Source organism: Lasioglossum baleicum, unplaced genomic scaffold, assembly GCF_051020765.1.
Source record: "Lasioglossum baleicum unplaced genomic scaffold, iyLasBale1 scaffold1664, whole genome shotgun sequence".
NCBI lineage: Eukaryota > Metazoa > Arthropoda > Insecta > Hymenoptera > Halictidae > Lasioglossum > Lasioglossum baleicum.
The window spans coordinates 1-26,340 of NW_027470723.1; the positions used below are offsets into that span (position 1 = coordinate 1).

At 45.9% G+C, this 26,340-nt stretch overlaps 4 protein-coding genes and 2 pseudogenes across 4 annotated transcripts; 3 read left to right on the forward strand and 3 right to left on the reverse strand.

Moving 5' to 3' along the window:
- The first annotated feature begins 4 nt into the window (after positions 1-4).
- LOC143220847 (uncharacterized) lies at positions 5-800 on the forward strand (annotated as a pseudogene).
- Positions 801-5,927: 5,127 nt separating this feature from the next.
- Positions 5,928-9,559, reverse strand: LOC143220854 (uncharacterized). The gene is made up of 2 exons (XM_076446445.1): positions 9,457-9,559; positions 5,928-8,443 (listed from the first exon to the last, which is right to left on the reverse strand). The coding sequence occupies exons 1-2, from the start codon at positions 9,557-9,559 to the stop codon at positions 5,928-5,930; spliced, it is 2,619 nt and encodes an 872-aa protein (XP_076302560.1).
- A 9,192-nt stretch (positions 9,560-18,751) lies between these two features.
- On the reverse strand, positions 18,752-20,035 carry LOC143220852 (peptidylglycine alpha-hydroxylating monooxygenase-like). Its single transcript, XM_076446442.1, has 3 exons — positions 19,895-20,035; positions 19,494-19,712; positions 18,752-19,423 (listed from the first exon to the last, which is right to left on the reverse strand). The coding sequence occupies exons 1-3, from the start codon at positions 20,033-20,035 to the stop codon at positions 18,752-18,754; spliced, it is 1,032 nt and encodes a 343-aa protein (XP_076302557.1).
- A 472-nt stretch (positions 20,036-20,507) lies between these two features.
- Positions 20,508-23,509, reverse strand: LOC143220853 (ADP-ribosylation factor-like protein 6). The gene is made up of 3 exons (XM_076446444.1): positions 23,425-23,509; positions 20,802-20,981; positions 20,508-20,719 (listed from the first exon to the last, which is right to left on the reverse strand). The coding sequence occupies exons 1-3, from the start codon at positions 23,507-23,509 to the stop codon at positions 20,508-20,510; spliced, it is 477 nt and encodes a 158-aa protein (XP_076302559.1).
- Positions 21,303-22,920, forward strand: LOC143220846 (uncharacterized; annotated as a pseudogene).
- A 100-nt stretch (positions 23,510-23,609) lies between the features above and the next one.
- Positions 23,610-25,832, forward strand: LOC143220848 (protein LTV1 homolog). Its single transcript, XM_076446440.1, has 7 exons — positions 23,610-23,621; positions 24,030-24,585; positions 24,662-24,858; positions 24,920-25,048; positions 25,112-25,303; positions 25,397-25,645; positions 25,719-25,832. The coding sequence occupies exons 1-7, from the start codon at positions 23,610-23,612 to the stop codon at positions 25,830-25,832; spliced, it is 1,449 nt and encodes a 482-aa protein (XP_076302555.1).
- Positions 25,833-26,340: the final 508 nt, after the last annotated feature.

A 26,340-nucleotide genomic window follows, 5' to 3' on the forward strand; every position in this document is an offset into this window, starting at 1 on the left:
GCCGGTCAGCCAAATGGAACGGGAGCAACTCGAAACGTTTTTCCGAGGTTTGAAGTCTCAGGTAAAATCGAAGCTGGCTTCTCCGCTTTTGCCGCCGACGCCGCCGCCGCCGCCGACGCCAACGCTGCTTCTACTACTGCGCACCACCGGTCACCGACTTGCTTTTCCCTCCTACCGCAGGTATTCGTTTGCGAATCGTTGGCGAACTTGTACTGGGCAACTCGTCGCAGACCGAAAGATGGGAACTACGATTCACCGGAATTCCCGTGGTGGTACTGGACCTCGGTGAAACGCGGTCGAGATCCAAGAGACGAATCCAAATCCTGTGGCCGAGCGTGGCACCTGTTTCACGCTTGGAGAGAGACCATCGACAATTTGTCCTCGTACAAGGTATGAACGAGCCAAAGCATACGCGCCACCGTCCATCGCTACTCCTCTCACGCGATCCCTTTTTCGCAGGTATCCGGACCGGCTTTCCATACCATGTGCCTTTCGTCCGATCACACGCGTCTCGCCGGCCTCAGCTTCGACAATCCCAAGGCTGCCAACGACCTTTGGCAACACATAGAGAGACTCGTTTCCTGCCCGGAGAACATTAGTCTCTCGGTACACAGGGAAGAAGAAGAAGAAACCTGTGCAGAAGAAAGTGGTTTTACCAGCCAAGAGCAACATCAGCCAACCCTGTCAATTTCAACACGTGACGAGCGTCGACGCGGCCGATCGATCGCGATATTTCTCCTTGCAAACCTTGGTGCCCACCTTTGAACGAGCTAGAAAATTCTTTGGAAGCGAATTTCTGAGACGACCACCATCGCCACAGCTTCCAGTCGAACCAGCGTTCGCGCTCGTAATTCCACGCGCGCACGCACACACACACACGCACACACATACACACAAACAAACGCACACTCGTCCCTTCCGTTGCGCCTATATGTTGTAGGAAAATTTTATCCGATAGAGTTATCCGTAAGATAGCAGGCGCGCCCTGTTCCGGCGTCGCGAATCATCGCGATTGCCGCGCGTATCCTTCGAGCTCTCATGGAGACGAGCCGAACGAAACCATTTGCCAAATCTATCCGTCTTTCTGCTTTCTTTCTTGTATTTCGATATACACGCGTGTATTTACGCGCTCTCGTCGTCTAGAACAGCGAAAGAAAACCGGCGAGGATTGTCCTTTCCGTTTTCTTTCTTCTTCTTTCCTCTGTTCTCTTGTGTTTTCCGCGGCCACCGTGCAAAGAAAGGAAACTTTCGAATCGGTGTATTCGTTTCCGAATGGAGAGAAAGCGAGAATCAAAATGGGTAGCCTGTTATTCCTTTTTCCTGTAATCGTAGCCGCGGAGATATCGCGTTGTTAGATGTCTCGTTGAAAATTTCAATTCGACGGGTTCGTTTAGAAGAAGCGTAAGTACGTCATTTTAAGGACGCGTTTCGAACGCTTGGTGCGAATTTGAGATTTCGCTGGTCGTTTTATTCGCCCGGACCGCGCTATCGGGCCACGAGACGCCACGGAGCAAACGCGGAGACGACGGAGAATATTTTTCAGGTATTACGAACTTTGGTCGTATCGTTTTTGTCGACGCGTTCTCTAATGCTCATCCAAGAATCAACTGTGTTATGCGCACCGAGTTTTATCAGGTTTCGAATGGGGAATACTGTCCGAATAACGACTGCGATAAGACTGGCGTCCTACCATCCTATACGTATTTAGAGGAGCGAGTTAAATCTAAGCATCGCGGCGATAATACCGTTTTCTTGTTGTTCGACGTTGATCGTTAGTACCGAAGGTTTTTTCTCGATACACCGATCCTTGCGACGCCACGCGTAACTTTTAATCCTCTTACTGCTGGACAGCTTGTCGCTATTTCGTTAACGTTATTGGCATCGAAGTTTTCAAATGTGAAACGGAGATGACAGAGGGAAATGGGCAAGTACGAAAGCGCGCGCGCGGTGGTTGAACGTTGGGTTTTCTGCTCCAAAGACGCGTCGCGTCGTAGTCGTCGTCATCCTCGAAGCGTATCGCGCGAGGAATATCGGAGAAGAGTAAATGGAATTTCTCGGGTTCAAAGATAATCAACGTTAACGTATTTATAGAGCAATCGGTGAGAAAGAATCGTCGCGTGTCGAACGTATTCGTTTGCTCGAGAGGTCGCTCGACCGTTTGCATGAAACAACTTCGATATCGATTAATACATTGATTTCTTTGTCTACGACTGTGATATAAATATATTTGTATAGTTACGTTTCGTAATATGTATCCGCATTGATTAATCATTTTGATATGTAAGTTTACGAGCATCGTTTCGCATGTAATATTAATTATGATAATAAACTATAAGTTTACGTAACGGGTATCTCGGGCGTTACTCTGCGCTTTGGCACGCTTCGGCGCGACGATCGCTCGCTTCTAGGATTAGGCGGAATCGCGCGGTATCTTTGCCTCGGTTATTAACTTTCGACCGGAAGGTGGGAAGGGGCGGTAAGCGCGCGGTAACGTAAGTAGCAGACGACTAAGAAAGACGGAGCGTGGCACGACGGGTCGTCGTACCCGGAACCAAAACGACACTTTCCTCGCCGCTCGAATGGGCGACTGACTTCCTTTTCGTATCCGGTAGCCAGCTGTCGGTAAACGCGCGAGCCAGCCTTTTGACTCGTTTCGAATCCGCGTTAACATTCTTCTCGCGCGAATCCGACTGCGCTAGCACGTCGCTTGTCCCGCGACGAACACCCTGCTTCGCTCGAGCAGGATGTAATTTCCATTCCACTTTCACCGCTGCAAAGAATTCCCGCGTCAGCCGCATCGGAACTGCCGTTCGCTTAATTCGATAAGGCGTCGCGTAACGGAAACGACCAGATCGTCTATTCTCTCCTCTGGAGGACGCGACAGACCGAAATAGGAAAACCAGCGAAAAGAGAGTAGCGAATTTCGCTAAAAGCCAGGCCGCGTTATCGATTGCTTTCACGCGTACAAACGTGGAGAGAGAGAGAGAGAGAGAGAGGAAGCGATCGGTATAGGAGGTCTAGCGCGCCATCGATACGAGGAAACGAGACGAGTCGTCAGTGTGTTTCTAGAACTCATGTACTGTTTCCTTTCTTTCCGCGAGCTCACCGGGCCAACTCGTTCGCCGCCGTTCCTTAGCCTATATTTTCCTCGCGACCACTCGGAATTGGGAATTACGCGCGAGTACGTCGGAAGATGGAACGGAAGGAAACCGCGAGAGAGCCTTGTTCGACTGGACCGAGTGAAATTTCGCGAAATCGCGGTCGCGCGTACGTAATACCCGGCAAATGGAACTTTCAAAGGAAAGAACGCGGTATCCGGGGAACGGTGGTAACGATCGGACCCTGCTGCTACCACGATTTCGTCGATCCACAGCAGAGCACATTCTCGATATTCCCCTTGGCAAACTCGGTCGCGTTAGAAGAGAAGAGCCGGCGAGCTCTCTAGCTGGCAGATGCGTGGGTTCCAGGTACCAGAATCGAAGCGAGACCAAAGAGGGTCTCGAAGCTGAGCTCGGAAGGGGCAGGCAGAGAGAGGTACCGAGACACCGATATTGGGTTAGTTTTTACAACTGGTTTCTAGTTTCCACAGTGGTGTAATGAGGCCTGTGCTTCCCGTAGACGTAGACGAACGCCACGTTCCAGATTATCGTTGCGTCGCGACGCTGTCGGCGACATTCGAGGGCGAATTGGCGAACGCGGCGATCGAGCCGGGGCGAAGAAGGAAGTGTAAAGGAGCGCGGAACGGCTGGTGGACGGAAATACGGAGAAAAAGCGAAGGAAGAGCGCGTAGGATAGAGCGAACTACAACAGGATGCGAGCGACGCGTTGGTTCGGCCGCAAATGGCCGAGCAACTTTTTCCGCGATTCTCCTAGAAATAAATATAACGTTTCCTCGATTTATCTCGACTGGATGGTTTCTGGCAGACGGCGAGGATAGACGGGCGCGCCGATCGATCCGCGGCAACCCCTTGGCAAAACTCCCGTAGAACAACCTCCTATCCATCTATACCCACGCAATCGTTGCTAACGGTAAGATAATGCCGCGAGCTCGTCCCTGCGCCCATTTAACTTTCATTAAGGTTGACAGGTATGACCTTTCCATCGCGCCTCTCTATCCACGCGCGCGCGCGCGTCAATCCCGTCTTCCAGTCCGACATTTTTCTCACGTTCCGTATCTTCCTTTCGGTTCCCCGACAAATTTCCCCCCGGATATTCTCTTCTCGATCGACCACGACCCACTTCCATCATTCGCCATGATTCGCGCTCGCGGTAACCTCGCGATTACGTCCAGCAAATATCGACCTTCTACTTCTTCGTTGTCGATAACGAACGAGAGCCGTTGGATCCTCACCCTCGCATTGGTCGCCGCGGAAACGAAAAAGAAAGGGTAATTTCCCTTTCGACTCGCCGAAGCGACGAATTCCGACCAGAGGACTCTAACGCGACTGTCAGAAGCACCCGTTCAGCCTCTCGTGGCATCGATAGAACAGAGGGTTCGCACCTCTGTTTGGCTTGCACCGGCTGTTCGCTTCACTCTGGTCGGTTTCGTGGTCGGGTGGTCACCGGTGGTTGAGAGACGGTTCCTTCTGGCGGTTCGTTGCCATGCTAATTAGGAGGAAAGGGGATCGTTGGGAGAGACGGTGGAATTCGAGGGCGAGAATTAAGGCTCATTAGCGTCGATAAATCGTGACCGAGTACCGTTTCGGCAGCTTTGACGCTGCGAGAATACTCCCGAGGGTCTTCTCTCGCGATAAATTATCCAGTGGGCGTGTAATCGAATGTCGTTTCCTTTTCGATTCGAGCGTGTTTGAACGGTGCTGGATGAAAATGACTGACGCACCGCTTCGTGCCGAACCTCTGCGACCGGACGGATCCGATCCGATCGGGACACCATACTTACGAGTGTTTAGCAGAGCTCCGCTACGATCCTACGAAACGGACGTTCCACGGTCGTATGTACGGAACACACATGGTAACCGATAATGCGATAATTTATTGATAAACGGAAAATCAACAAAACGTGTGACCGTCAGGTACAGTTCATCGTACGTAACATAGTACACACTTAACAGAGTACGTACGAAAACGATGCTCCGAATCCGTTTCGCTTACGCTGTTCGTAAATCTCGCGTACACACGCGTGAGCGATCACGACGTCATTGGTCGCGTAAAGGTCGATTACGCGAATGCGTCGGAAAGGTAATAATGCAACTCCGATGATACGAACGCGATCACCGTCGCGATCGTAAGCAATTTCAACGGACAAATGAAACGAGTGGAATAGAAAGTGGAGGATAGCCACGGTGACTGATAGACGTAAGACTAGCGTTAATAATACAATGCGAATTACGCGCGAGAGAGTGGCATCTACGCGAGTCTGGCTGTTTACCGACGGACGCGAACGCGAACGCCAACGATCCGCTTATCGTCTCGAGTTACGTCCATCGGAGCATCGAATCGAGTTTCTCGAGTAGATGTAGCGCCAGGGGGAAGCGGATCGTTTGGCGCGACGAGGATCGATCGCTCGGTAACTTGCATCGAGAGCCGTTTTTAATCGCATGCACGTTTGAAACGCGTCATCGCGTCGAGCGATCCGCTAGTCCGTCAGGACGCGTGATACGTGTATCGCATACGCGATATCGATTAAACGCGCGTTCTCGCGTGTACGTATACTGGCACATTAGAAATTGGCGCGCATCCTCGGCTGGATAAAACGAGCGACGGTGATTGGCTCGATATCGATCGGGCGAGCCTCTGCGAAGGCGACCGGGGAATGAACACGCGAGGAAAAGGAGAAATTTGAAGGAAATTCGATGGCCGCGTCGCGTCCTTGGCTATCTCGCTACTAATTAGAGCCGCGATTCGCTCGCTCGAATTTCTTCGATCGCAGAAGGTCCACTCCAGTAGGTCGATCGTCGCGAATAGTTTTAATTGCCGTTGATCTCGATCATGGTCACCGAGTTTCCTCCTCGACGCTCGTCTTCCGTCGTGGAAGAGGAGGAAGAGGAGAAGGAGGAGGGGGTGGTGGAAGAGGAGGTGGAAAAGGAAGAGGAGGAGGTGGATGGTGAAACGGTGAAGCTGGCCAAACCGCTCTCGACCAAGCTCATCAGATCGTTCTGACGAGCTCGCGCCAGCTTCTCGGCGCGAGCTTTGTCCTCCGCCTTCTTCTTCTTCTTCTGTTGCTGCTGCTGCTGCTCTTCGATCGAGGCCACGCGATTTCCGTTCCTCGTGTTCTCTTGGACGAATTGCTCGAATTTCGAGAGTTGCTTCTCGGTAATGCTCTCCGGTATCTCGTTCCCCTCCACCGACACGCCGTGTTTGCTCACCGTGGGTTTGTAAGTCTTCACCTTGGAGTGACCTTGGATGATCAGATACATCGGACCACGGATAGGTTTAGCCGGTTGCTTGTAGTGAGAGAAAATAGGATCGGTGGTCAAGCTCGGGACGGTGGTGATCCTCGGGGTGGTCGACGAAACCTTTTTCCGTTCGTCTTCCGCTTCTTTCTCCCGCTGCGGCGGCTGGTGCTCGGTTCCGTTGGCCGATTGCGAAGGTTCCAGGGAAGAATTCTCGGGGGAGGTAGGGAGGGTGGTTGGGAAGAAAGGAGAAGAGGTCGGCGTAGCGTAGATAGAGGTGGTGGATCGGTGTCGATCGAAGAAGTGTCGGTCAGCGACGGGGCCGATCGGTTGGGAGAGCAGAGCGGAAGGTGCCGGGGAATCGAGGGACTCGAGGGAATCGAGAAACATGCCGCCAGGAGGGCGATGCGCCGAGGATTGATCCACCAGGAGGTGGTCGATCGGCGACCTAGGCGGCGGTGGCGGCGCGTGCATGTGCGTCATCGGTGGGAACATCGGGATGGAGGCTGGTGCTCGGAAACCGAGGGTCGGCCGCATCAGATGCATGGCGCCGTGACTCGGTCTAGCCTGCGGGTGCATGATCGAGGAGAGAGGAGCCGGCGGTGGTGCGAACGCGTGCAAAGGATCGCCGGGATGCCGAGAGGGGAACGAAGGGTGATGAATCGACGACGTCATCTTGTTCGGTAGGATCACCGAGGATTCCGAGCTCTCCGACGAGGACATCGGAGATCCGATGGCGGAACTTGCAATCGGTTGGAATTCGGTTCGGGTCGCCTCGGTGTTCTGGAGGCGGATCGCCGTGGTCGCTCGCGGCGTTACCGAATAATTGGTCGGCATGACGACCGCGACCGGTCGCTTGTCCGCCTCGTGCGTCTCGAGGTCCGCGCCGTGAGGCGAATTGGCCACGACGATGTGCATCTTCTCCGAGGACCCATCATCGGTCCTCGATTCCTCCTCCGTCCTTGCCTCGTCGCCGTTCGCCGATAGGACGGTGGTGGCGGTGCTAGCGGTCGCATCCACTTCGCCCTTCTGTCCGATCACCACCTCCTCGTTCTCGTTGCTGTCCCCGTCGACTATGATGTTGGCGTTTTGCTCGACGACCACCTCGTGATTCGACGAGGCCGCCGCGACGTGATGATCGATCTCGTACCGATCGCGAGAGTAGTCCGAGGAGGAGGTGGTGGTGGTGGTGGTGGTGGTCGGCGTGGAGAACGGAGGGCCGTTGGTACCGGCGGCAGCTGGCCAACCGGCAGCGGAAAGGGTTTGCGTCGACTGATAGATCAAGTTGGACTTTTCGAAGGAAACCGAGGGCGTGGTTAAGCTGTCGTACTTGAGGTTGGTCGACTGCGAGGAGGACGGGCCGTAGGCGCTCTTCGCGGTTTCCAGTTGGCTCGACACCGTCTGCGTCGGAGTCTTGCTCGGTGGAAATTTCGACGAAGACACTTGAGATTGGGACTGCTGGGGCTTGTTCGGCTGGTTGTTGTAACTCTTGGGCGGGTGTAGCGGCACGTAGAACTGCGATTCCCGAAGCACAGGCCCCTCTTCGGTTTGCGTATTGAACTGTTGCGTAGGCTCGACCACGAAGCTCGCGATCTTATCCTTTTGCGTCAACGGCGGCGGCAGCATCATCGTGTAAGGCTTCGTCTTTTGATTGTAAAACGGACTAGGATAGTAGCTGGCGGGCATCGATTGAATCCTATTCTGATTTCTGTAGTCGATCGGGGGGCCGTTCCTGAAGTTGCTGGTACGCACCAGCTTCGGGGGTTCGGCGCCGGTGCTGCCGGTGAAGTCGTTCCTGTACGACGCGTCCTGATGGTTCGATCTCGTGAACTTTGGCCCGTCGACGAACTTGAAGAACTGCTCGGGTATCTTAGGGCTGGTCTTCTTCGCGGTCACTCCGAGGACGAGGATGTCGCGTTTGGCGGACGGTTCGGTCGTGTGAGAATCCAACCAGTATTGCACTCTGTCGAGCACGGGCGGAACGTAGTCGAAGGTGGGATTGTTCTTCAACGGATCTCCGCGACCAAGGGGCGTCCATTCGTCGTAATCCATTCTCGGTGAAAAGACGCGCGGCTTGCTCTCGTTCTGACCTGCGAACAAAACACGCTCGAATTCACCTATCGTCGCTTCCGACGCTTATACCACGGAGTGTGTCGGAGCTGGAAGGAAAATAGAAAAATGGATGGATGGAATATGACCGGGGTAGCCTGGAGGAAATTGCGTCTCGTCAAAAACGTCGCCTGGCAAAAGTCTCACGGCGGAAGGCAGAAACTGTTTTCGCGAGGGCACGCCGCTTTATTCGTTGACAACTGAGCAAAGATTCATTAAGGTTAAGTGCTTGCAGTCCCTGCCACCGTGGAGAGACAAGAGGAACGAATTTCTTTCGTGTCCCAGATTTATCGTCGCGAGCTTCGAATCCCTCCTGTTAAAAAGATCACTGGACGCTGTATAGAGGTAGGTAGGTATGGCAGTTTTTCGGTTTTTCGGTATTTCGGCTTTTCGATTGCTCGAGGAGGACTCGGAGGCTGGCGCGGCTGGAGGTCGCGCGTCGCCAACTCGATCGTTCGGGTACACGTACACGCGTAGGTACGCGAAGGTATGCGAAGGTATGGATCAACCGAGAGATACGGATTTCGGGCGTGTGTCGTCTCACGGACGAATATACGCGCGCGTACCAGCGTTTTCCTACGGTTGCATGTGTATCGATACGCGTGAGTGTTCTTTTAGCACCGAGCTGAGTGACCTACTGACCCGGCACACACGCTTAGGCAGACGTAAACGTGTACGTAAAATTTCTCGGCGACGGCAATACGTTTTTACTAAATACCGCGCATCTCTACGAATCGAAACGTACACCGGAATTAGGAAAGCGAGGCTCGCTTCTTCGTCGGGTCACGCGGTAAGCGGAAGCGGAATCGAAATCGGAAGCGGAAGCGGAACGATTCCGCCAAATCGCGTCGAAACGATTTCTTTTCTTCGGGAAAGGTGACTGGAAAGGTCGGTATCCACTGGATCGTCCGTCTACCGCGCCCGAGAGAGAGAGAGAGAGAGGGTGAGGGATCGTCGATGAGGAATAAGCGGAAAGGACGAAAAAAGGACTCACCGGTGTTGTTCTCGAACGTGGAGGTAGCGCTTTGACAGGACGAACAGCAAAACAGTACCGCCAGAAAGAGCCATCTATACAGGTCCGGCGATCTGCCCGGCATCTTCTGAAAGGATAAAATATGGCATGAGACGAGGCGGGAGACAAGGTCGCATCGAGTCGCAGCGAGTCTCCACGCTACTACCCTCGATTAACCCCCTCTGTCTGCCGGTGATGCGGCGGTGATGCGGCGGCGTTGCGGCGGCGGTGCGACGCGACGCGACGCGACTCGTTTCGCCGTCGAATTACTCGCGAGCCGCGTTCCCACGATCCAGACACATCCGAGCGTCGGGAGCGTCGGGAGCTTACCTTCCGGATGGACGGTGGTTAGGAAATAAATCGCGTAAAACGGTTAAAATCGCGAGGCAGGCGTACACGTGCGCGTGCGCGCGCGCACGCGCGAACCTCGCCTGTGAATTCGGATTCAAAAGCGATCGAACGATTGGACGGTAATACTTTCACCAGGGAGACACGTGGAAATCACTGGACGACAACGCGCAACGGTCACGCATCGTCGATTCGCTCGCGTCCTTTCGCCCTCTCCTTCCTCTCGTCCTCGTCTACGCTTTTCCGTTCCTTCGCTTTTCTTTCCGTTCGAGTAAGCGCGAGTTTATATGGCGTACCTTGTGGACGCGGAACGAGAGGCAAAGCGGGAGGAAAGATCGGGAAGATTGGGGAAGGGAAGGTATGTGGGTCGGTCGAAGGGATGTTGGTGGATGGGCACGGGTTTCGGAAAGCCTGCTGGCAGCGGTTTCCAATCGTATTTGCACGTGCGATGATCGTGGCATATCGAAGGAGAAGGAAGGAGAGAAAAAGAGAGAGACACGTGGTAACGGTAGACGATGCTTCGGGCGCCGAGCTCCTCTCTTTCTCTCTCTCTCTCTTTCTCTCTTTCTCCGTGTGGAATAAGATTGCCAAAGAAAGAACGTGGCCAGAGCATGGTCGGGCGAGCAAAGAATGCCGCCTTCTGCGACGCCGCCTTCGGATTCGGCGTGATTCGACCTTGAACCTCCGATCGCGAACCCGAACAGAACGATCCACCTGGAAATTTCCCGATCGCGTGGATAACGAAACGGTATTTCCACGGGGCGCCCTCTGCCGTCGCGTCGCGCAACGTCGCGGAAGCGTGGCTAGTTCGAAAAGCCCGGATTATTTTCTCTCTTCGAGATTCTCGCGAAGGGGAGGATTTCTCGGGTCCGTCTACGTCCTCTGCTTAACTATAATTTATAGACGCAGGAATAGACTGGCCGGAGGGTATAGAAGGAAAACGGAAAGATCGGAGAAAGTAGATTAACGCGTCGCGTAATCCACCGCCGTCTTCCCGTTTCCTTCGATTCCGCTTGGTTTCGGAGCGGAGCGAGGCTGGTCACGCGCCGCGTACCGATAATTGCCGTTTACGCGTTCGAATTATACGCGGTTGGAAAGTTATCGTTGCTCGCGGCGAATGGCGATGCGCAAGGTCGGTGGACCTTGGCGTCGGTGGGTTGAACGATAACGGGGAGGATAAAAGGGGCTAGAAACGGAAAGGTCTGGTCGCGAGCACTGCGGCCAGCGGCTACGAGCAACAGGAAATGGAAGAGGAAAAAAGTCAAAGGTTGGACGATGGGACGGAACGAGGGGAAATTAAGGTTGCTCGAATTTACGGTCCCGTATACGCGAAACGTTTTACATCGCGGCTCTTTGATGGGAGGAATTACGTATACGAATCGGAGGGAATGAGAGGCCTCGGCAGGCTACCTACGTGCTGCCTATCCGCTCGCACCGACCGTCGTCCAACGCAGAAGAGAAGGCGACGCTACGCGCGCATTACGGCTCCGCTCGGTATCTCGAAAATATATTTCATCCTGCGCCGAAAACGCAAAATTGCCACGGCCATCACTGCCCCTAATTACTTCTTGCCGGCTGCACGCGGTTCCACGATAAAGGCAAAAACGCGTGGGGATGGAGGGAGGGAGAGAGAGAGAGAGGAAGCGATAAACGCGTATTCGCAAACACTTTGATTCGCAAAACGTTACCATCGAGATGTAATATAAGCGAATTAAGCGGACTGTTATTTAAGGGTCGAGAAGAGAGGGGAAGAAAAGGAAAAGTAAGGGTAAGGTAAAGGAAGAGAAGGGAAGGGAAGGGAAGAGAAGGGAAGAGAAGGACAGAGGCTCGGCTTGGGAGGGAAGAGAGGAGAAGAGAAAAGGAGAGGAGAGAGAGGTAAACCGGAGCGGGAAGAAACGGTGCGGCGCGAACGGCCCTGAGATCGAGGTTGGCTCGCGAGACAGCGTGGCCCCATGGTTTCACTTTATCTCTCTCCTCTGGACCACACAAGGTTATCGCGCGCGTGTGAACGCGTCTGTAAACGGGTGGAAAATTTTCCCGCACCGTGGTATCCGTGCGTAAAGGTAACTTCTCGCACACGTTGCTCCGGGAGCGAACGATCCCGACGTTCCCGACGTCCCGTTTCCGGCAAACGAAATCCTTCCGCGTGCTCGATCGATCGAGCAATCGATCGAAAGTGGCCTTTCGATGTCTCGCCGAGATGTCGAAGACGAGAAATTATGGAGGTTAATAACCGAGAAGGCAAGCTGTGTACGCAACGTTCTTGCTCGAGACGCGAAACGACGCGTAACGACGCGTAACGACGCGAGAGAACGGAGCGGTGGCCGGTGTTGCACGAAAGCGACGACGATCCGCGATCGTAATTGCGATCGATGAGTAAGCGCGGCTAGGATCTCCGGGACGTGGCGGTGGCGGCGGTGGTTGTCGCGGTGGCGAGAAAACGCTCAGAGCCAGCAGCCGAATAGAGCGAAACAGCTGTTCCTTTTCATCGAAAGGAGAAACGAGACTTTAACCAGACAGACACATCGGCAAGAGGGCCCCGAGGAGAGCCGTGGCCCCAAAACCAAACCGGCCTATATTAGCTAAGAAGGTGTATTACGTATGCAGGCCGTTCGGTCTCGCTACCGCTCCTCTTCTCGCGTGCGATGAAATTTTCATCGCGGTTGCCTCTCGTACGGGATACTCATGCGAAACCATACCGATACGCAGTCCCACGAATCTTTGCCGATCAGCCGAACGTGGCATAGCGCGAGCAATAAAAGCCCGCAAAAGCGAGAAAAAGTAGTCGGTCCGCAGACCTCGGACCTTGCTCGTCGTCCAGGCATCGAGATAAGCCTGACAGTTCCAGCCGAGAAATCGATCGAACCCTCCTCCTCCTCGTTGCTTAACGTAACGCCGATTTCGCTTCTAACGCCTCCGAAGCCTCTATTTTCCTCTTTTCTTTTTTTCCATTTTTCTTTCTTTCGCCGCTTCTCTCTTTTTTCGGTTAGCCTGTTTAAGGGTATCGTCGTCGCGCGTTCGCTCCGCTGCGAAAGTGAGGAAGAAAGATAAAGAAGAAAGGTGGGGAGAGGCGTTAACGTAGAGATCCTAAAAGAAGAAAGTATAGTAGTTCCGTATAGTTCGCAAAGATTTTCTGTACTTCCGTTGGAATCGTGTCCCGAATAGGGGTCACGCGATTTACATGTGTTCGCTCCTTACATCGACGAGGATTTCTCCGGTTCTTTTCTAGGTGGTCTTCCACCTGATTGGAGAAATAACGAAAGTTATGGGTTCCCGTGAGCGGCATCAATCCCATGAAATAAATTACGACAACGAGACAGAGAGACGTACGCCGCGTATTTCTTTCCTTCGTATTCCTCTCGAGCGAATTCTTTCCCGGCAATCGCGATTTAGGTCGTCGAGTAACTTAGTCGAATATTTATTTGTCTCTAAGTACCAGTTCCGCTGCCACTGCCACTGCCACTGCCACTACTGTCACTCGCATTCGAACCTTCCTAGATACCACTATCTTTCGCTGCTGGTTACGAAAGAATACCACTCTTTTCGCCATCCTTCTCTCCTCTTTTCCACGCCTCTCCTGCACATGCCGATAAATCTCAATGCGTCCACTCTCTCTCTCTCTCTCTTTCTCTTCCTCTCTTTCCGTCTTCACCTTCGAATATATCGAGTCGAACGGAAAAATATTTGATGGACCGTAAATGACAGCGCCAATTGGGAATAGGAACGCGTAAATGCCTCGATTACGCGGCGTAGATACGCTGTTAGGATAAAGCGGTTAATTTGGTAACCTTATCGATCATCTCGGAGATCGAGGATGCCAGGTAGCCGCAATCTATCCTGCCTATCCTATATAGGTGGGCGGCAGATCGAAAGGACGGGGCGGCGAGAATAGAAATGAAATTTTCCTGCCAACGTATACACACGCCGGGAAGAAACTTTGGCACTGTTCCTGCAATGCCGATGAAACACCGAGAGAGAAAGAGAGAGACAGATGTAATTTCGCGCGCGAGAACAGACCAATCGGAGATCGGATACGAGTACGCGGAGTATTGCGGAATAGAGGAAAAAAGATGGCGACCTAGTTCGGACAGTTTCTATATACGTTATCCGTGAACGTCGTTTAGGCTGATTCGCATGAAAGAGCTGATTTTAGTAAAAGCTTGCCAAGTGGATGTCACGGTTTCTGGCGCCGTTCGTATTCGATATCCAAGCCACTTCCGTTTATCGACGTTTCCACGTTGGCAGACGGAAAATTTCGTTGCCCTCTTCTCTTCTCCTCTCCTCTCTCTCCGTGGAACCGAGCTTTTCCATAGCTTCGATCGGATCCGATATCGGCTCCGATCGGCTAGAGCCACCAACGCGGGGGATGCACGATACGCGAGATCGACGCGAGAAATCGATTGGCTCGATTAACCATGCACGAGGAAACGAAACCGCCAGCCTTTCCATTCCAACGGCCGATAATTGAAATTCCGCGAGGGACTACTATTTCGTTATTTACGTGCCCCTAATGCCGCGCGCATGCTCCTCGAATTCGTGACAACTGTACGTACGACTATGTTAGTCGACTTTACGAGTCGAAGGCGAACATCGCGCGATGTTTTCCAGCAGCGCGAGTTTCGGTCGATCGATTCGGTTGTTCCGGCTGGAGGATGCTGGCAACGGAGGACGCGGCGAGGAAAAATCCCGCGAAGAAGTGGAACGCGAGCGAGACGCGCCAAGAGGAAACTACCCTTCGACGCGATCGAAATTTCCAACGCGTTCCAATCGAGTTTCCATCGTTTCCGCTCTGCGAGTGAGCTCGATACGAATCAGTTCCGCGTGTCGCGATACGCGCCTCTCGTTAATCCGTAGCTACGTGCGGGACGTTAAGAAGAAAACGAAATACGGAATTTCCTCCGTTTGAAAGATCGCCGCGTCTCTTTCGTTCCGTTTCTTGGCCGCTCGAAACGAACGAATAAACGAGGAAAGAGGAAAAAGAAAGAAAAACTTACCGCGATTGTTGCAAGTCCTTTTTCCACGTACCACCGCTAATCCCTTGCGTTTGGAAACGATAGCTGTAAATCTATCGAGAAATCCTAAACCGAAAATCGCAACGCCTTTTCGTCCACGGGCATAGTTTCTCTTCTTCCGTACTCTGGTTCGTATCGTTTCGTCCTCGAACAAACTTGCGACCCGCCGACGATTACGAGGACGATTACGAGGACGATTACAAGAAGGATTACGAGGGCGAGGACGAGGAGGACAGAGGGGACCAAGGCGAAAGGAAGGCGAAAGGACGAAGAAAAGGGCAGTTGGTCTAAAAATGTTGGAAGGATCGTCTGATGGAGCGATCGATATGCACGCGTATACGAGGCGTATGCATGTAGGTATCGGAAGGGATCGATCGATGGTCGAGGCGTGCGATATGAAGACCGATGAGGAAAAATCGCGGAAACTAACGAGACTCTCGTGGGATTTGTTTGGCGAAAGCTCCGATTCGTTCGGAGCGCAGTGGAGAACTGAGCGAAGTGCCGGCCGGTCGAGCAGCCAGGCGGGCTTTTCCAACCGGCTTAACCAATCCCGACTTCTCTCTTGTCCCACGTGCCTCTTTTTCTCTCTCCCTCTCCCTCTCTTTCTCTTTCTCTTTCTCTTTCTCCTTTCCATTACCCTCTCACCACCGATCTTCCACTCATCGGCCAAGTTATCGCCATCGGCTTTAGTCTACATCCCTCGTAACCCCCTACCGATGTGTCATCCCCTAGTCACTCGTCTCGTCTCGTCTCATCTCGTCTCGTCGTCGTCTCGTTGCAGTCGTAGTCGTCACAGTCGCAGCCTGCCTTTATCTCTTTTACGCGTCGCGTATCGACCGGCCACCGTGCACCGAGGATCAACCCCGTTCTTATATCCCTATGCGATCCGTCGCGATCCGACGTCGCGGAACGTCGCGGAGCGGAGGAGAAGAGAAGACGGGGAATAAACGATACTCTCGAAAGCCACAGAGCATTTAACGCGTATCTATTCTCGTTGGAATTCTTCGAAGACGTGCCACATTGACAAATACGCGCGTTCGAGTCGAGGCGCAATGTAGCCTCGTTCGCCGTTAATGGGCAAGATATGTTTTCGAATCCTCTATTCCGCAGGTATATCTGGTTCGCGCGATTTACCTAGACCGATGTCAAACGAAGCCGGTCGCTTTAAGAAAATTTGCACGATCGGTCAGCGCGATTTAATTGGATCGTAGACTTTCGCGCAGTTGAATAACTGTAACGCGGTGTCCGCTTCTGAAACGGAAAGAGAAACTCCGTCGGGCGGAATTTCAAATGCGAAATTCCTCTTCTCCAGGCTAGGTTCCCGAGGGAGAACGGAAAGGGGAGAAGAAGATTGGACGGGACGCGATTCGAAGAGGAACCGACGCAGGAGAGAGGAAGAAGGGAGGGAAAATAGGGAAAATAGGGGAAAGAAGCAGAGCTTAGGTCGCGTCTACTTGGTTTGTGCGGCAAGCTGCGTCGGACGAAACGTGATCGAGGCCTTACTTTCCAAGTTGCCCGCAGAGCATACACGGTCGATCGGGCTGCATGTGCTTCGCTCGCTTTCCTAACGACCAGACACGCTTTTACCCCACTATCCTACCTTTATGCGCGCGTGACGTGCTCTTTTCATTCAGGCATTATCCAACTATAATCCCTCGGTGACAAACGTGTCCATTCGGTCCACTAAGTCTACGCGTCCAAGTATGCAGAAATAATTTCCGCCGACATTCGCCGACTCGCGACAAAAACGATCGAACGTTATCGAAATCGCGAAAATCCGTTCCGTTGGCCGAGGAACAGACGGAGAAAGGAGAAGAGAGAGAGAGAGACGAGGAGAGAGGGAGAGAGAGTTGCAACAATTTATTCCCGTCGGAATGAAGTTCGTTTTCGTTTCGATGTTACGCGTTACGAAATCTGGAACGAAAGTTAAACGTTTCGTTTAAAAAAATTCCGCGCAATTAACATACTAAATATTTGGTTAACTTTCTCTCGTGTACGTGCTAATGAAACTGTAGGTTGTCAAACGAACGATAAGGTCGGAGGATCGTTTGACGGAAGAAATCAGCGTCTGGACCGATCTAACTTATCGCCTTTTCTATCACTAGTCACGATTTTTCTCATCATTTCACGCTCCCCTACTGGATCGGCTTCGTGTCCCGACCTTTATTGGCTTTTCGTTCGACAAGAAGCAACCGAACCACTAACCGAGTCGTGAGTCGTAGCGTACGAAAGAACACGTTCGAGAACCGGAAGTATAAAGTGTACCGAGGCTCCGAGCCGATTTTACTTTCACGGCATCCTGTTGTTTCGATACTACCGCTTATAATCCAATCGATTACTTTCCTACAACCCTGCCCACCACGTTTCCTTATCTACCCGATAATCCGTGTTAACGTACCGCGATTATATTAAAATCAGCTCCAATTTTACGTCTACCACGCCGACATTTCACCTTCGTGCACGATTTCTTCGCGTTTGCATGAGAAAAAGAAGAGAAAGCTACGATAGTTATAGATAGATACAAAAGGAATCGCTTGTTTCTCCTACACTGATAGATAATAACGAAATCGTACCATCCTCGATACCCCGAATCATTCTCCGAGAGAAGATACGTGCGCGGATGTAACCAGAGGAACCGGTTTTCAATTTTTCGCGTAATAACTTTAGCAATCGACGCGATTAACCAGAGTATCGCCCATCCGAAACCTAACGCTTTCCCTTAACGTTAGAGCGTTACTCGAGGAAATCGTTTGCCCCCAGCGGAAAACCCGGCAAAAGAATGGCGGTGAAATACGCGCGTTTCCTCTTGCAAGAGAAAGACCGCGATATAGCTTTTAAAGTGCTCGACGACGCATCTCTGATAGATTCTTTCGCATACTCGTTGCACTTTCTCCGTTCATTTGTTTTCCGAAAACGTACGTCCGCGCTTATCGACATACTTTCAAGGAGAGTCAAACGTACGAGAGACGATAAACTTTGCGAAACGTTCGTTACGCGTGTTTATCAGGTTGCCGTAATAAAAATAGGGACGAACGCCCGTGCAGTCAAGCGTGTGAATAAGTTGCCAGAGGAAAGCGAAATGAACATTACGCCATTTGCATTTTTCAATATATACATATATCCTTTATTTATGTATCGAAATAGCGTTATTCGGAGAAAATTTATAGAAATGCACCTGTGCATTTTCTCTGTAACTTTCAAAATAATTTCTTTACGCGTTTTCTTACGCTTATAGACAAAATAAAATCGTTTCGCAATATATATTGGAAATGTTTTACTTTCAGTCGTGTTCAGTTTCAAACACCTCCTATACGTACTCGTTCGAAGCACCGTTCAGTTTAGAGAAAATATCACTACGCTATTACGAATGACGAGAAGGAATACTTTTCTCTGCTATTTGTCGAATAATTTACCATCGAACTAAGGGAATTTAATTAACGGAAAAAATTAATTCCTTTGATATTAGTAATACTACGTTCTTCGTTCGCTGTATACGCGAATAACGATCGTCGGTAGAAATTAATCACAGATATAAAAAGAAATAAATATAAAAAGAAAGAAAAACTATAGGCCCAATGTAAATCTTCCTCCGTTTATCGATCGAATGTAGAACGTTCGTAGATGGTGGTCATTCGTGTACTAGTATAAAATTAGTAAAGTACTGTTTTGCAGATACAAAATATTCGTAACAAGAAATAAATAACCGCGCCGCGCGTCACACTGTGAGAAGGAACAAAGCGCGTTTAATGTCCACCTATAGATTGTCGTAAATTCGTAGCAGACACGACAGTCTCTATTACGAATAAAAGAACAAATTCTATTTTATAACAAATAGATCAAATATTTTCGCTAGACTCTATCCGTTGCCAACAGTCTGGTACCTGTGTCCATCTTTAGCCGAGGCAATTAATGTTACGTTATAAACTAGATGCCTCTATGGTAGGAATGTTATACAGTTCGGAATCTTTCCAGTAATAAAAAGGTGGACCTTTGGTAAAGCAGAATTTCATAGATAATGGCTCGTCGTCCTGGACGTAGTACATTAGATAAAAGTTACACATTTCATCGGCTTTAGTAGCTCCAACGAATGTCCAACTGTCCCGTGTACTATACATAGTGCAACGAGCTGCTACTCGATCACCTTGACCAATTGTAACCTCGTTATGTATAGGATAAAACATCTGAGGCGTCAAAGGATCCCTTTTACCTAATTCTATCCACGTGTAATCCGGTTTTACCAAATATCCAGAAACTACTTTTCCAAGCGAATGAGTATGAACTCTATACGCAAAGGGATGAATAGTTTTGTTCTCTTTTATCGTGCAATCCGTTTCCATGTATGTTGTACTTCTAGGTGGTATGGAACCCGAAGTTCCCAACAAAAGGACACCAGCTAATTTATTCAATGGACGTAACGTGTAATGGAGAAACACGCCGGAATCGTCGGTTCTACCGTCTTGAAAATGCGCAATATGAGAATAATGAACTTGTAGAACTAGATATTTAATCATAGAGTCTCCGCCAACTTTGAAACCTACTCCTTCTGGTAGAATTAATGCCGGTGCATCTATGGCCCAAGCGTACAGTATCTATACAGAATAGGAATATTGTTAATCTTTCGAGTTAGTTTTTTATAAAGATTCTTTTTGTATCGATTACCTGAGAATTTTCTGCACACGGAATCATTCTTTCCAAGTTATCGTTTTTACTGTCTGCCATTTCTCCGCAATCCCATACAGGTTTCGAGCTACCAGGCTTACCACAACCATATAAAATTATATGATGCGCGCTTGCCATTGTTGCATTTGGTTCAAAACCGATCAAATAGTAATTTCGTGTAGGATCCACTTTGACAGGAGTACACAAATATAATTCTTCCTAAAAATCCGGAAAACATCATTGTTACTTCATACGTATATTATTGTTTATTTATTTACTTAACATACACTAAGAATTGAAAGATACATCGTAATTTACGCTAATATGATCAAATTAAACCCAAATAACAATTTCCTACATCTACAGTGTCTTTTTTTTTTTTTTTTTCAAGAAATATTTACCCTGTGTGGTCTAACATTTGGCATAAGTAATGCATATTTATTTGTCTCGTTACACTGTACAAACTTAAACAATATCGCAAATAGAAGGTATGCCGTGAAGGGATGACTTCCTTTCATATTTTTCTTAATATTTACAAACATTTCATGAATTATTCGAGAAATTCGTACCAACAACTGTCAAATGTCACGAATCGATATTACATGTTCCACGCATAGGTAATCTCTGACGTATAATAAGCATTTGCAAACGCCATCTATCGGTAGTACATCGATTTATTATATGTAAAAGTCCTCAATAAAAATACATATCCTACGAAATAACGATACAAACTAATAATTATTGCCATCTGAATATATAAACTAATTATCAAATATGTGTAGAAATACGATTCGATGCATCAATTTATTCTTCGAATTCATTGGCGACCAGAGTCACGTGAACACATGATGCTCGTTCATTCGATGTTTAAATGTCATTCGTAAAGATCACTGTTCAAAATTCGAAACGAAATATCTCAATGCTCAATTTTAAGCGAACGATAATACTATCGATTCCCTTCCGTCTATAATTAACTTTCGTAGACAATAATAGGTTCATAAGGGAAATTTATCTTTATCTTTTATTAACGTATGTATCACGAATTTGATCTGTAAGCCATTCTATTCCTAATTGTAAGCCTTCTCCAGTAATTGCATTCGTTGCTCGTATATGCCAAGGTTTATTCTGTATACGATCGAGGCCAAGACCAGCAACAAGTTTAACCGTGGTTAAAGAATCAGGCAAATCCATTTTATTTGCCAAAAAGAGAATCGGTATTTTTCGACCTATAATGTGCAGTACGAAAATTTATTTCCAAGACAATTCGTATATCTAATAATAAGATATAAGAAAGTAGGACTTGTGTACCAGCTATATCTGGATGCTGAAGAAGCATATCTAATTCTTCTTTAACGACAACCAATCGTAGTTTGTCGCTACTATCAATTATGAAAATAATACCATGACAATCTTTATAATAATGTTCCCATAACGACCTATGACGATCATGGCCTGACATATCGAATGCCGTGAAACTAACATTTTTAACTGAAAAAAGAGAAATATGTATTAGTTCTTAACATCGCTCTACCTATTACTAATATTTCATGACGAATAGTTGTTACAAGTAGTGTGAAATGACGAGACATAATTAATATATATATATATATGAATAACAAGTATATTCGGTAGATAATATATTTAATACTTTGAATTTCGGGAAGCGTTATTTGTTTCCGTTTTTTCTCTTCTCTACGTTAAAACGAATGAGAATCACTGGAAGTAAACACGACAAACGTATTACGATACATTTGCGCGGTAGCGTTTAAAAGTAATGATCAAATATTTTTACATAAATCGTTGAAAAATATGGAAGAAGAGAATATCGTAGAAAAACTTAATAATAATGGAGAAAATTCAGAGAAGCGTGAAGGTAAGTTCGTTTAAGTCAAGCTAACCCTACAATATCGGCGATGAAGATAATGCCAAGTATTATTCTGTTTTAGAATCTACATGTGAACTGAAACAGCGATTGAGGGAACAAATACTTCGATTAAAGTCAATAATTTTACAAATGGAATGGAGTTTGGATATGTTAAAATTTGGAAACACTAAATGTGTTTCTTCTTCAAAGATTAAGAGCGATCCAAATATGCAAATTTCAGATGTCAACGTACAATTGGAGGCTGAATTATATAGATACTCCGGTCTTTATTGCGTCAAATTTTCGGAAGAAGAATGTATATTTAATTTTTCACCCTCTTATAAATATGATAAACGAAATATTTTTGCGGTACAAATTTTAAGCAACCAAAACAAAGGAACTTTAGGGAAATGGTTAATGCCAATGGGAATTGATTTAAATGATATTGTATCTGAATGTCCTCTTACTGATTTGAAAGACACACCCAATTTTTAAGCAATACGTAAATGCTTATTTTGTACGACAGGAACAGTATACTACTCTGATGGTAGGTCTTCTTATTAATTTCTTTTTCTATGAAACGGAAAGATTACAAAATATGATATTAAATATATATTTTAATTTTTAGAATATTATTTCTCGTACAAAATATTGTGATTTACAAACTAATGTAGGATATACACAAATTATTTTAGAACTGTTGGGAGTACACGTTAAAAAGACTGATTCAAAATATAAATATTATTATATATCTCTTCTACAATATTAACGCAGCTAGGCCAAAATAAAATTAAGGTAGAATCACTAACACAGGATGAATTAGACGACAATACAAGAAACCTTCTAGAAAAATCTTTAATGTGTTTTAAAAAGCTTCAATTGCAAACAGCATTTGAGAAAATGTTGAATATGAAAGCTTTTACATGGACTAAAGAAGATAATGATAAAGATAGCCCATTGGAAATTAGTGTACGTTGAATTCTTAACTATTTGAAACAAAATATTGTTCTAAATTTTACTAAAAAACGTTATTTTTATTTTCAGAATTTAAAGCATTCAAACGACAATGAAGGATATTTAAATTGATTTTTCATTGGTACACAAATTGCGTAAATCCCGGAGAAGCAGAACAAAAGTGAAGAAGAAACAGGAAGTAAAAAAACAAGAATAAGTTCATTGATAATTCAAATACAAGTGAATACAATAAACAAGCTATTTCTCCTAACAATGAAAAGCAGGATTTGCAGATTCTTAAAGAACAATCTGTAAGCAAGCAAAATATTGATATTATGAATTCTACACCAAACGTAAATGATTATAAACGAAAGAAATTAAAACAAATTAAATTAAAATTTCATTTAAATGATTCAGAATCACAAATTAGTATTAATGCTACGTCTTCTGATGACACAGCATTTAAAAAGAAAGAAACAAGTCAACAGATAGACAAACCAATTTACCAGTACTCCAGTACAACAAAGTGAACATCTCTTTAATTTCATTGATGATATCAGTGATATTACAGTAGGTCAAAATAATTCAGATGATGGAAGAAAAAAATAATTCCAAAGATCAGATCCAGAATCATGTTTCAGAGAAACGGTTGCGAAAGAAAAGAAAATCTTCTACTCTGTCAAAAGCCCAGAGTTCAAAAACTTTAGTCCATAAAAGAATAAGGAAGCTTAAAAAATAAATATAGCGTAACTATTTGATGGTGGATTTTTTGACAGAATTTTGCACATTATTTATACCTACTATAATACATACACACATATATATATATTTTTCTTTTTTTTTTTTTTTGTTTAAAAATAAATAATATTTGTAACGTAATATATTTGTTTTGTTTATTCGTGTTAACGTCAATTGGTGCTCGGACAGATCAGCGAGTGCAAGTAATATAATACAAATACGGCTTTAAAGCGCGTCAATTTAACATCGAATGTCGTTCACTCGTCATTGTTTAACTTACATGAAAAATTTTTTCAACATTATACCCGACAGTGGGCACTATGTCTATGCAACGGTCATCCTCGCGTTTGAAATTATTTATGACCGTCGACTTACCACTATTGTTAAGGCCCACTACTAAAACGTTTACTTCCTTTTTCCTAAGACCTAAAAGATTCGCTAAACGGTCAAATAGCCCCATTCTCTGAGTTCTCTTGAAGGTTTGTTACTGGTTTATCGAATATCAATAGTCAACGCTGTAATATGGACTGCTGAGAAGGAAATAAATTCGAAAATGAAAGATGTACATAATCGTTACTTTCACAATATTTATACTTGATTTATTAATACAAATAGCATAATTCCTACTATCTCCATAATTTGGATAAAAGTTGTAGAAATAGTGGTATTTCTAATGTAATTACGGAGTAATTTCGTTTCCAGTATAGAAATTTTATACTCTTCCACTAGGTTGAGAATCACTAACAAAGCGCATGCTTTTGTGTTTTCCGCAATTACTGTCGGAAATGAATACGGAATTAAATCTGTATAAATAGTTTTAAATGAATAATTGTTCTACCAATTTGTTCTAAATTTTATCAGTTAAACAAAAAGGATAAAAAAAATGGTAAGTTCGAAGAAACGGAAATATATCGAATGTTAAAATTAAATGTTTAATTAGGTTATTTACATCTTACGTATGTGATCACTTTAATTTTCAGCCGAAGGGAAAGACAAAAAAGTTCATTGATAAGAAGAATTCGGTAACATTTCATTTAGTTCATCGATCACAAAAAGATCCATTAATTGCCGATGAAACAGCTCCGCAACGCGTACTTGTACCTGTTGGAGATGCACAAGCATCTAAACTCGAGCGAAGAAAGTTGGATGATAATAAACGGAAAAAGGAGCAACAAAAATATGGCATATATTTCGACGACGATTATGATTATTTACAACACCTTAAAGATGTTAATTCTTTAACAGCAGAATGGGAACGCGTAGATTGTACCAATTCTTCAAAGTCAAATGATCAAACAAATGCACCTAAAATTAATTTACCATCCTCTGTATTTGCTTCTAATGTGGAAGAAAAAGTTGGACTTTTGAATAAAGCAGCTCCAGTTTCAGGGTTACAATTAGATTTAGATCCAGACATAGTTGCTGCTATGGATGATGACTTTGATTACGATGATCCGGAAAACGAATTGGAAGATAATTTTATGGAATTAGCTAATAAAGGCAATAGCGATAGTGATGTTATACCAGAAGAATATGGTATGTATTTATAAAAATACATCGAGCATATGAAGCGACTGATTTATATTTTAAAAATATAATCCGAATATATTAGAACAAATGTCTGATGTTTCATCCGAGGGAAACATGGGATTGTCCGATGAAGAGCAGGACGAAGTGTGCAGTTTAAATGGACCGCAATATACTTTTAGAGAAGAAGAAATGAAATCCCATTTTACAGAATATTCAATGAGCAGCAGTGTAATAAGAAGAAACGAACAACTAACGCTTCTCGATGACAAATTTGAAAAAGTAAGTTATTCTTCCATGGTATATGCCTTTGCACGATAAGTATACACTATTACTTCTATAGATGTATGCAGCATATAACGAAAATGAAATTGGTGCATTAGATTGTGACGATATCGAAGGATATATCGCACCAAACTCAGATTTAGTTCTTCAATGTGCAGAAGAATTTAAGGAACAACAGAATGAAGACGTAAGTAGATAATATACGAGTATAAAAAAATAGAAAGACTTACACGTTATTTCATTTTGGTAGACTGACAATGTTGCACAGTTAATGAAAGACAGAATGAAAATTTTGGAAAAAGAGTATCCCAGTTCTGAAGATGAAAATAGTTTAGAAGATCTTATTGTTGATGCAAGAGAAAAGGATAAATGGGACTGTGAAAGTATTATTAGTACATACAGTAATATTTATAATCATCCAAAATTAATTTCTGAACCTAAGGTATACTGTTCAAGGATGACTGCTGTTCCTTTGCTTTACTTTATTTGATTTTTCATTTTTGTCTCAAATTAGAATGTGTAAACATCTTTGTAGCACCCGCAAAAGATCAAAGTTGATCTAAGAACTGGTATACCAAAAAACATTTTAGATGGTTCCTCTGGGAAATTAACTGCTAAAACATTGGCTCAATTTGATCAGGAAAACGAAGACAATAAACCAATGTATCCGCGGTCTATCGCAGAAAGTATGAAATCTACCTTAAGTGCATTAAGCGTAAGACCCAAGAATGAAACCTCTACGGAAAGGAAGGAAAGGAAGAAAGCAGTTAAAGAATATAGAAAAGTAAAATTATCGCGATAATTATTTTCATGTTTCACACAATACCAGACAAGAAATTAATCGCGATTATTTTCAGGAAAGGCGAATAGAACGGAAAGCAAATAGCGAAGCATTTAAAGAGGAAAAGAAACGTCAAGAAAAAATTTTATTAAACAATAGGCAAAATATTCAAGGAAATAGAATACTATGATAAAATACATAGGCAAAATATTCATGGAAATAAGATACTTAATATTATATGTATATGTATAAATTCTATTATTTCTTTCTTTTATAAATAATAAATAGTTTGTATACCTCTAACACTACTCATTGCACATTACATATGTTATATAAAATATATTTTATACGATTTACACTGCTCGTATGAGCAACTACATCGAATTTAGGCTAATGTAAAATAATGATGATAATAGGATAGATTACAGAAAAAAATAAATAGGAAATTTAAAAATTTGTAACTTTTGTAATTACGTACACATATGCAGTTTATTTTGATATTTCGTCTGCTTGAAATGTGTCATGAAATATAAGAAATAACAAAGAGCCAAGTTTATTTAATTACAAATGAATAGCATCGGTATTGTAACAATGAATATTTTACTCTCTGATATACTTGTTCATTCAAATGTTAAACAAGTTTACGACTACTATTGGCTTGGTATATTTATCTTGAGAATTAATGCCTTGATAGCCAC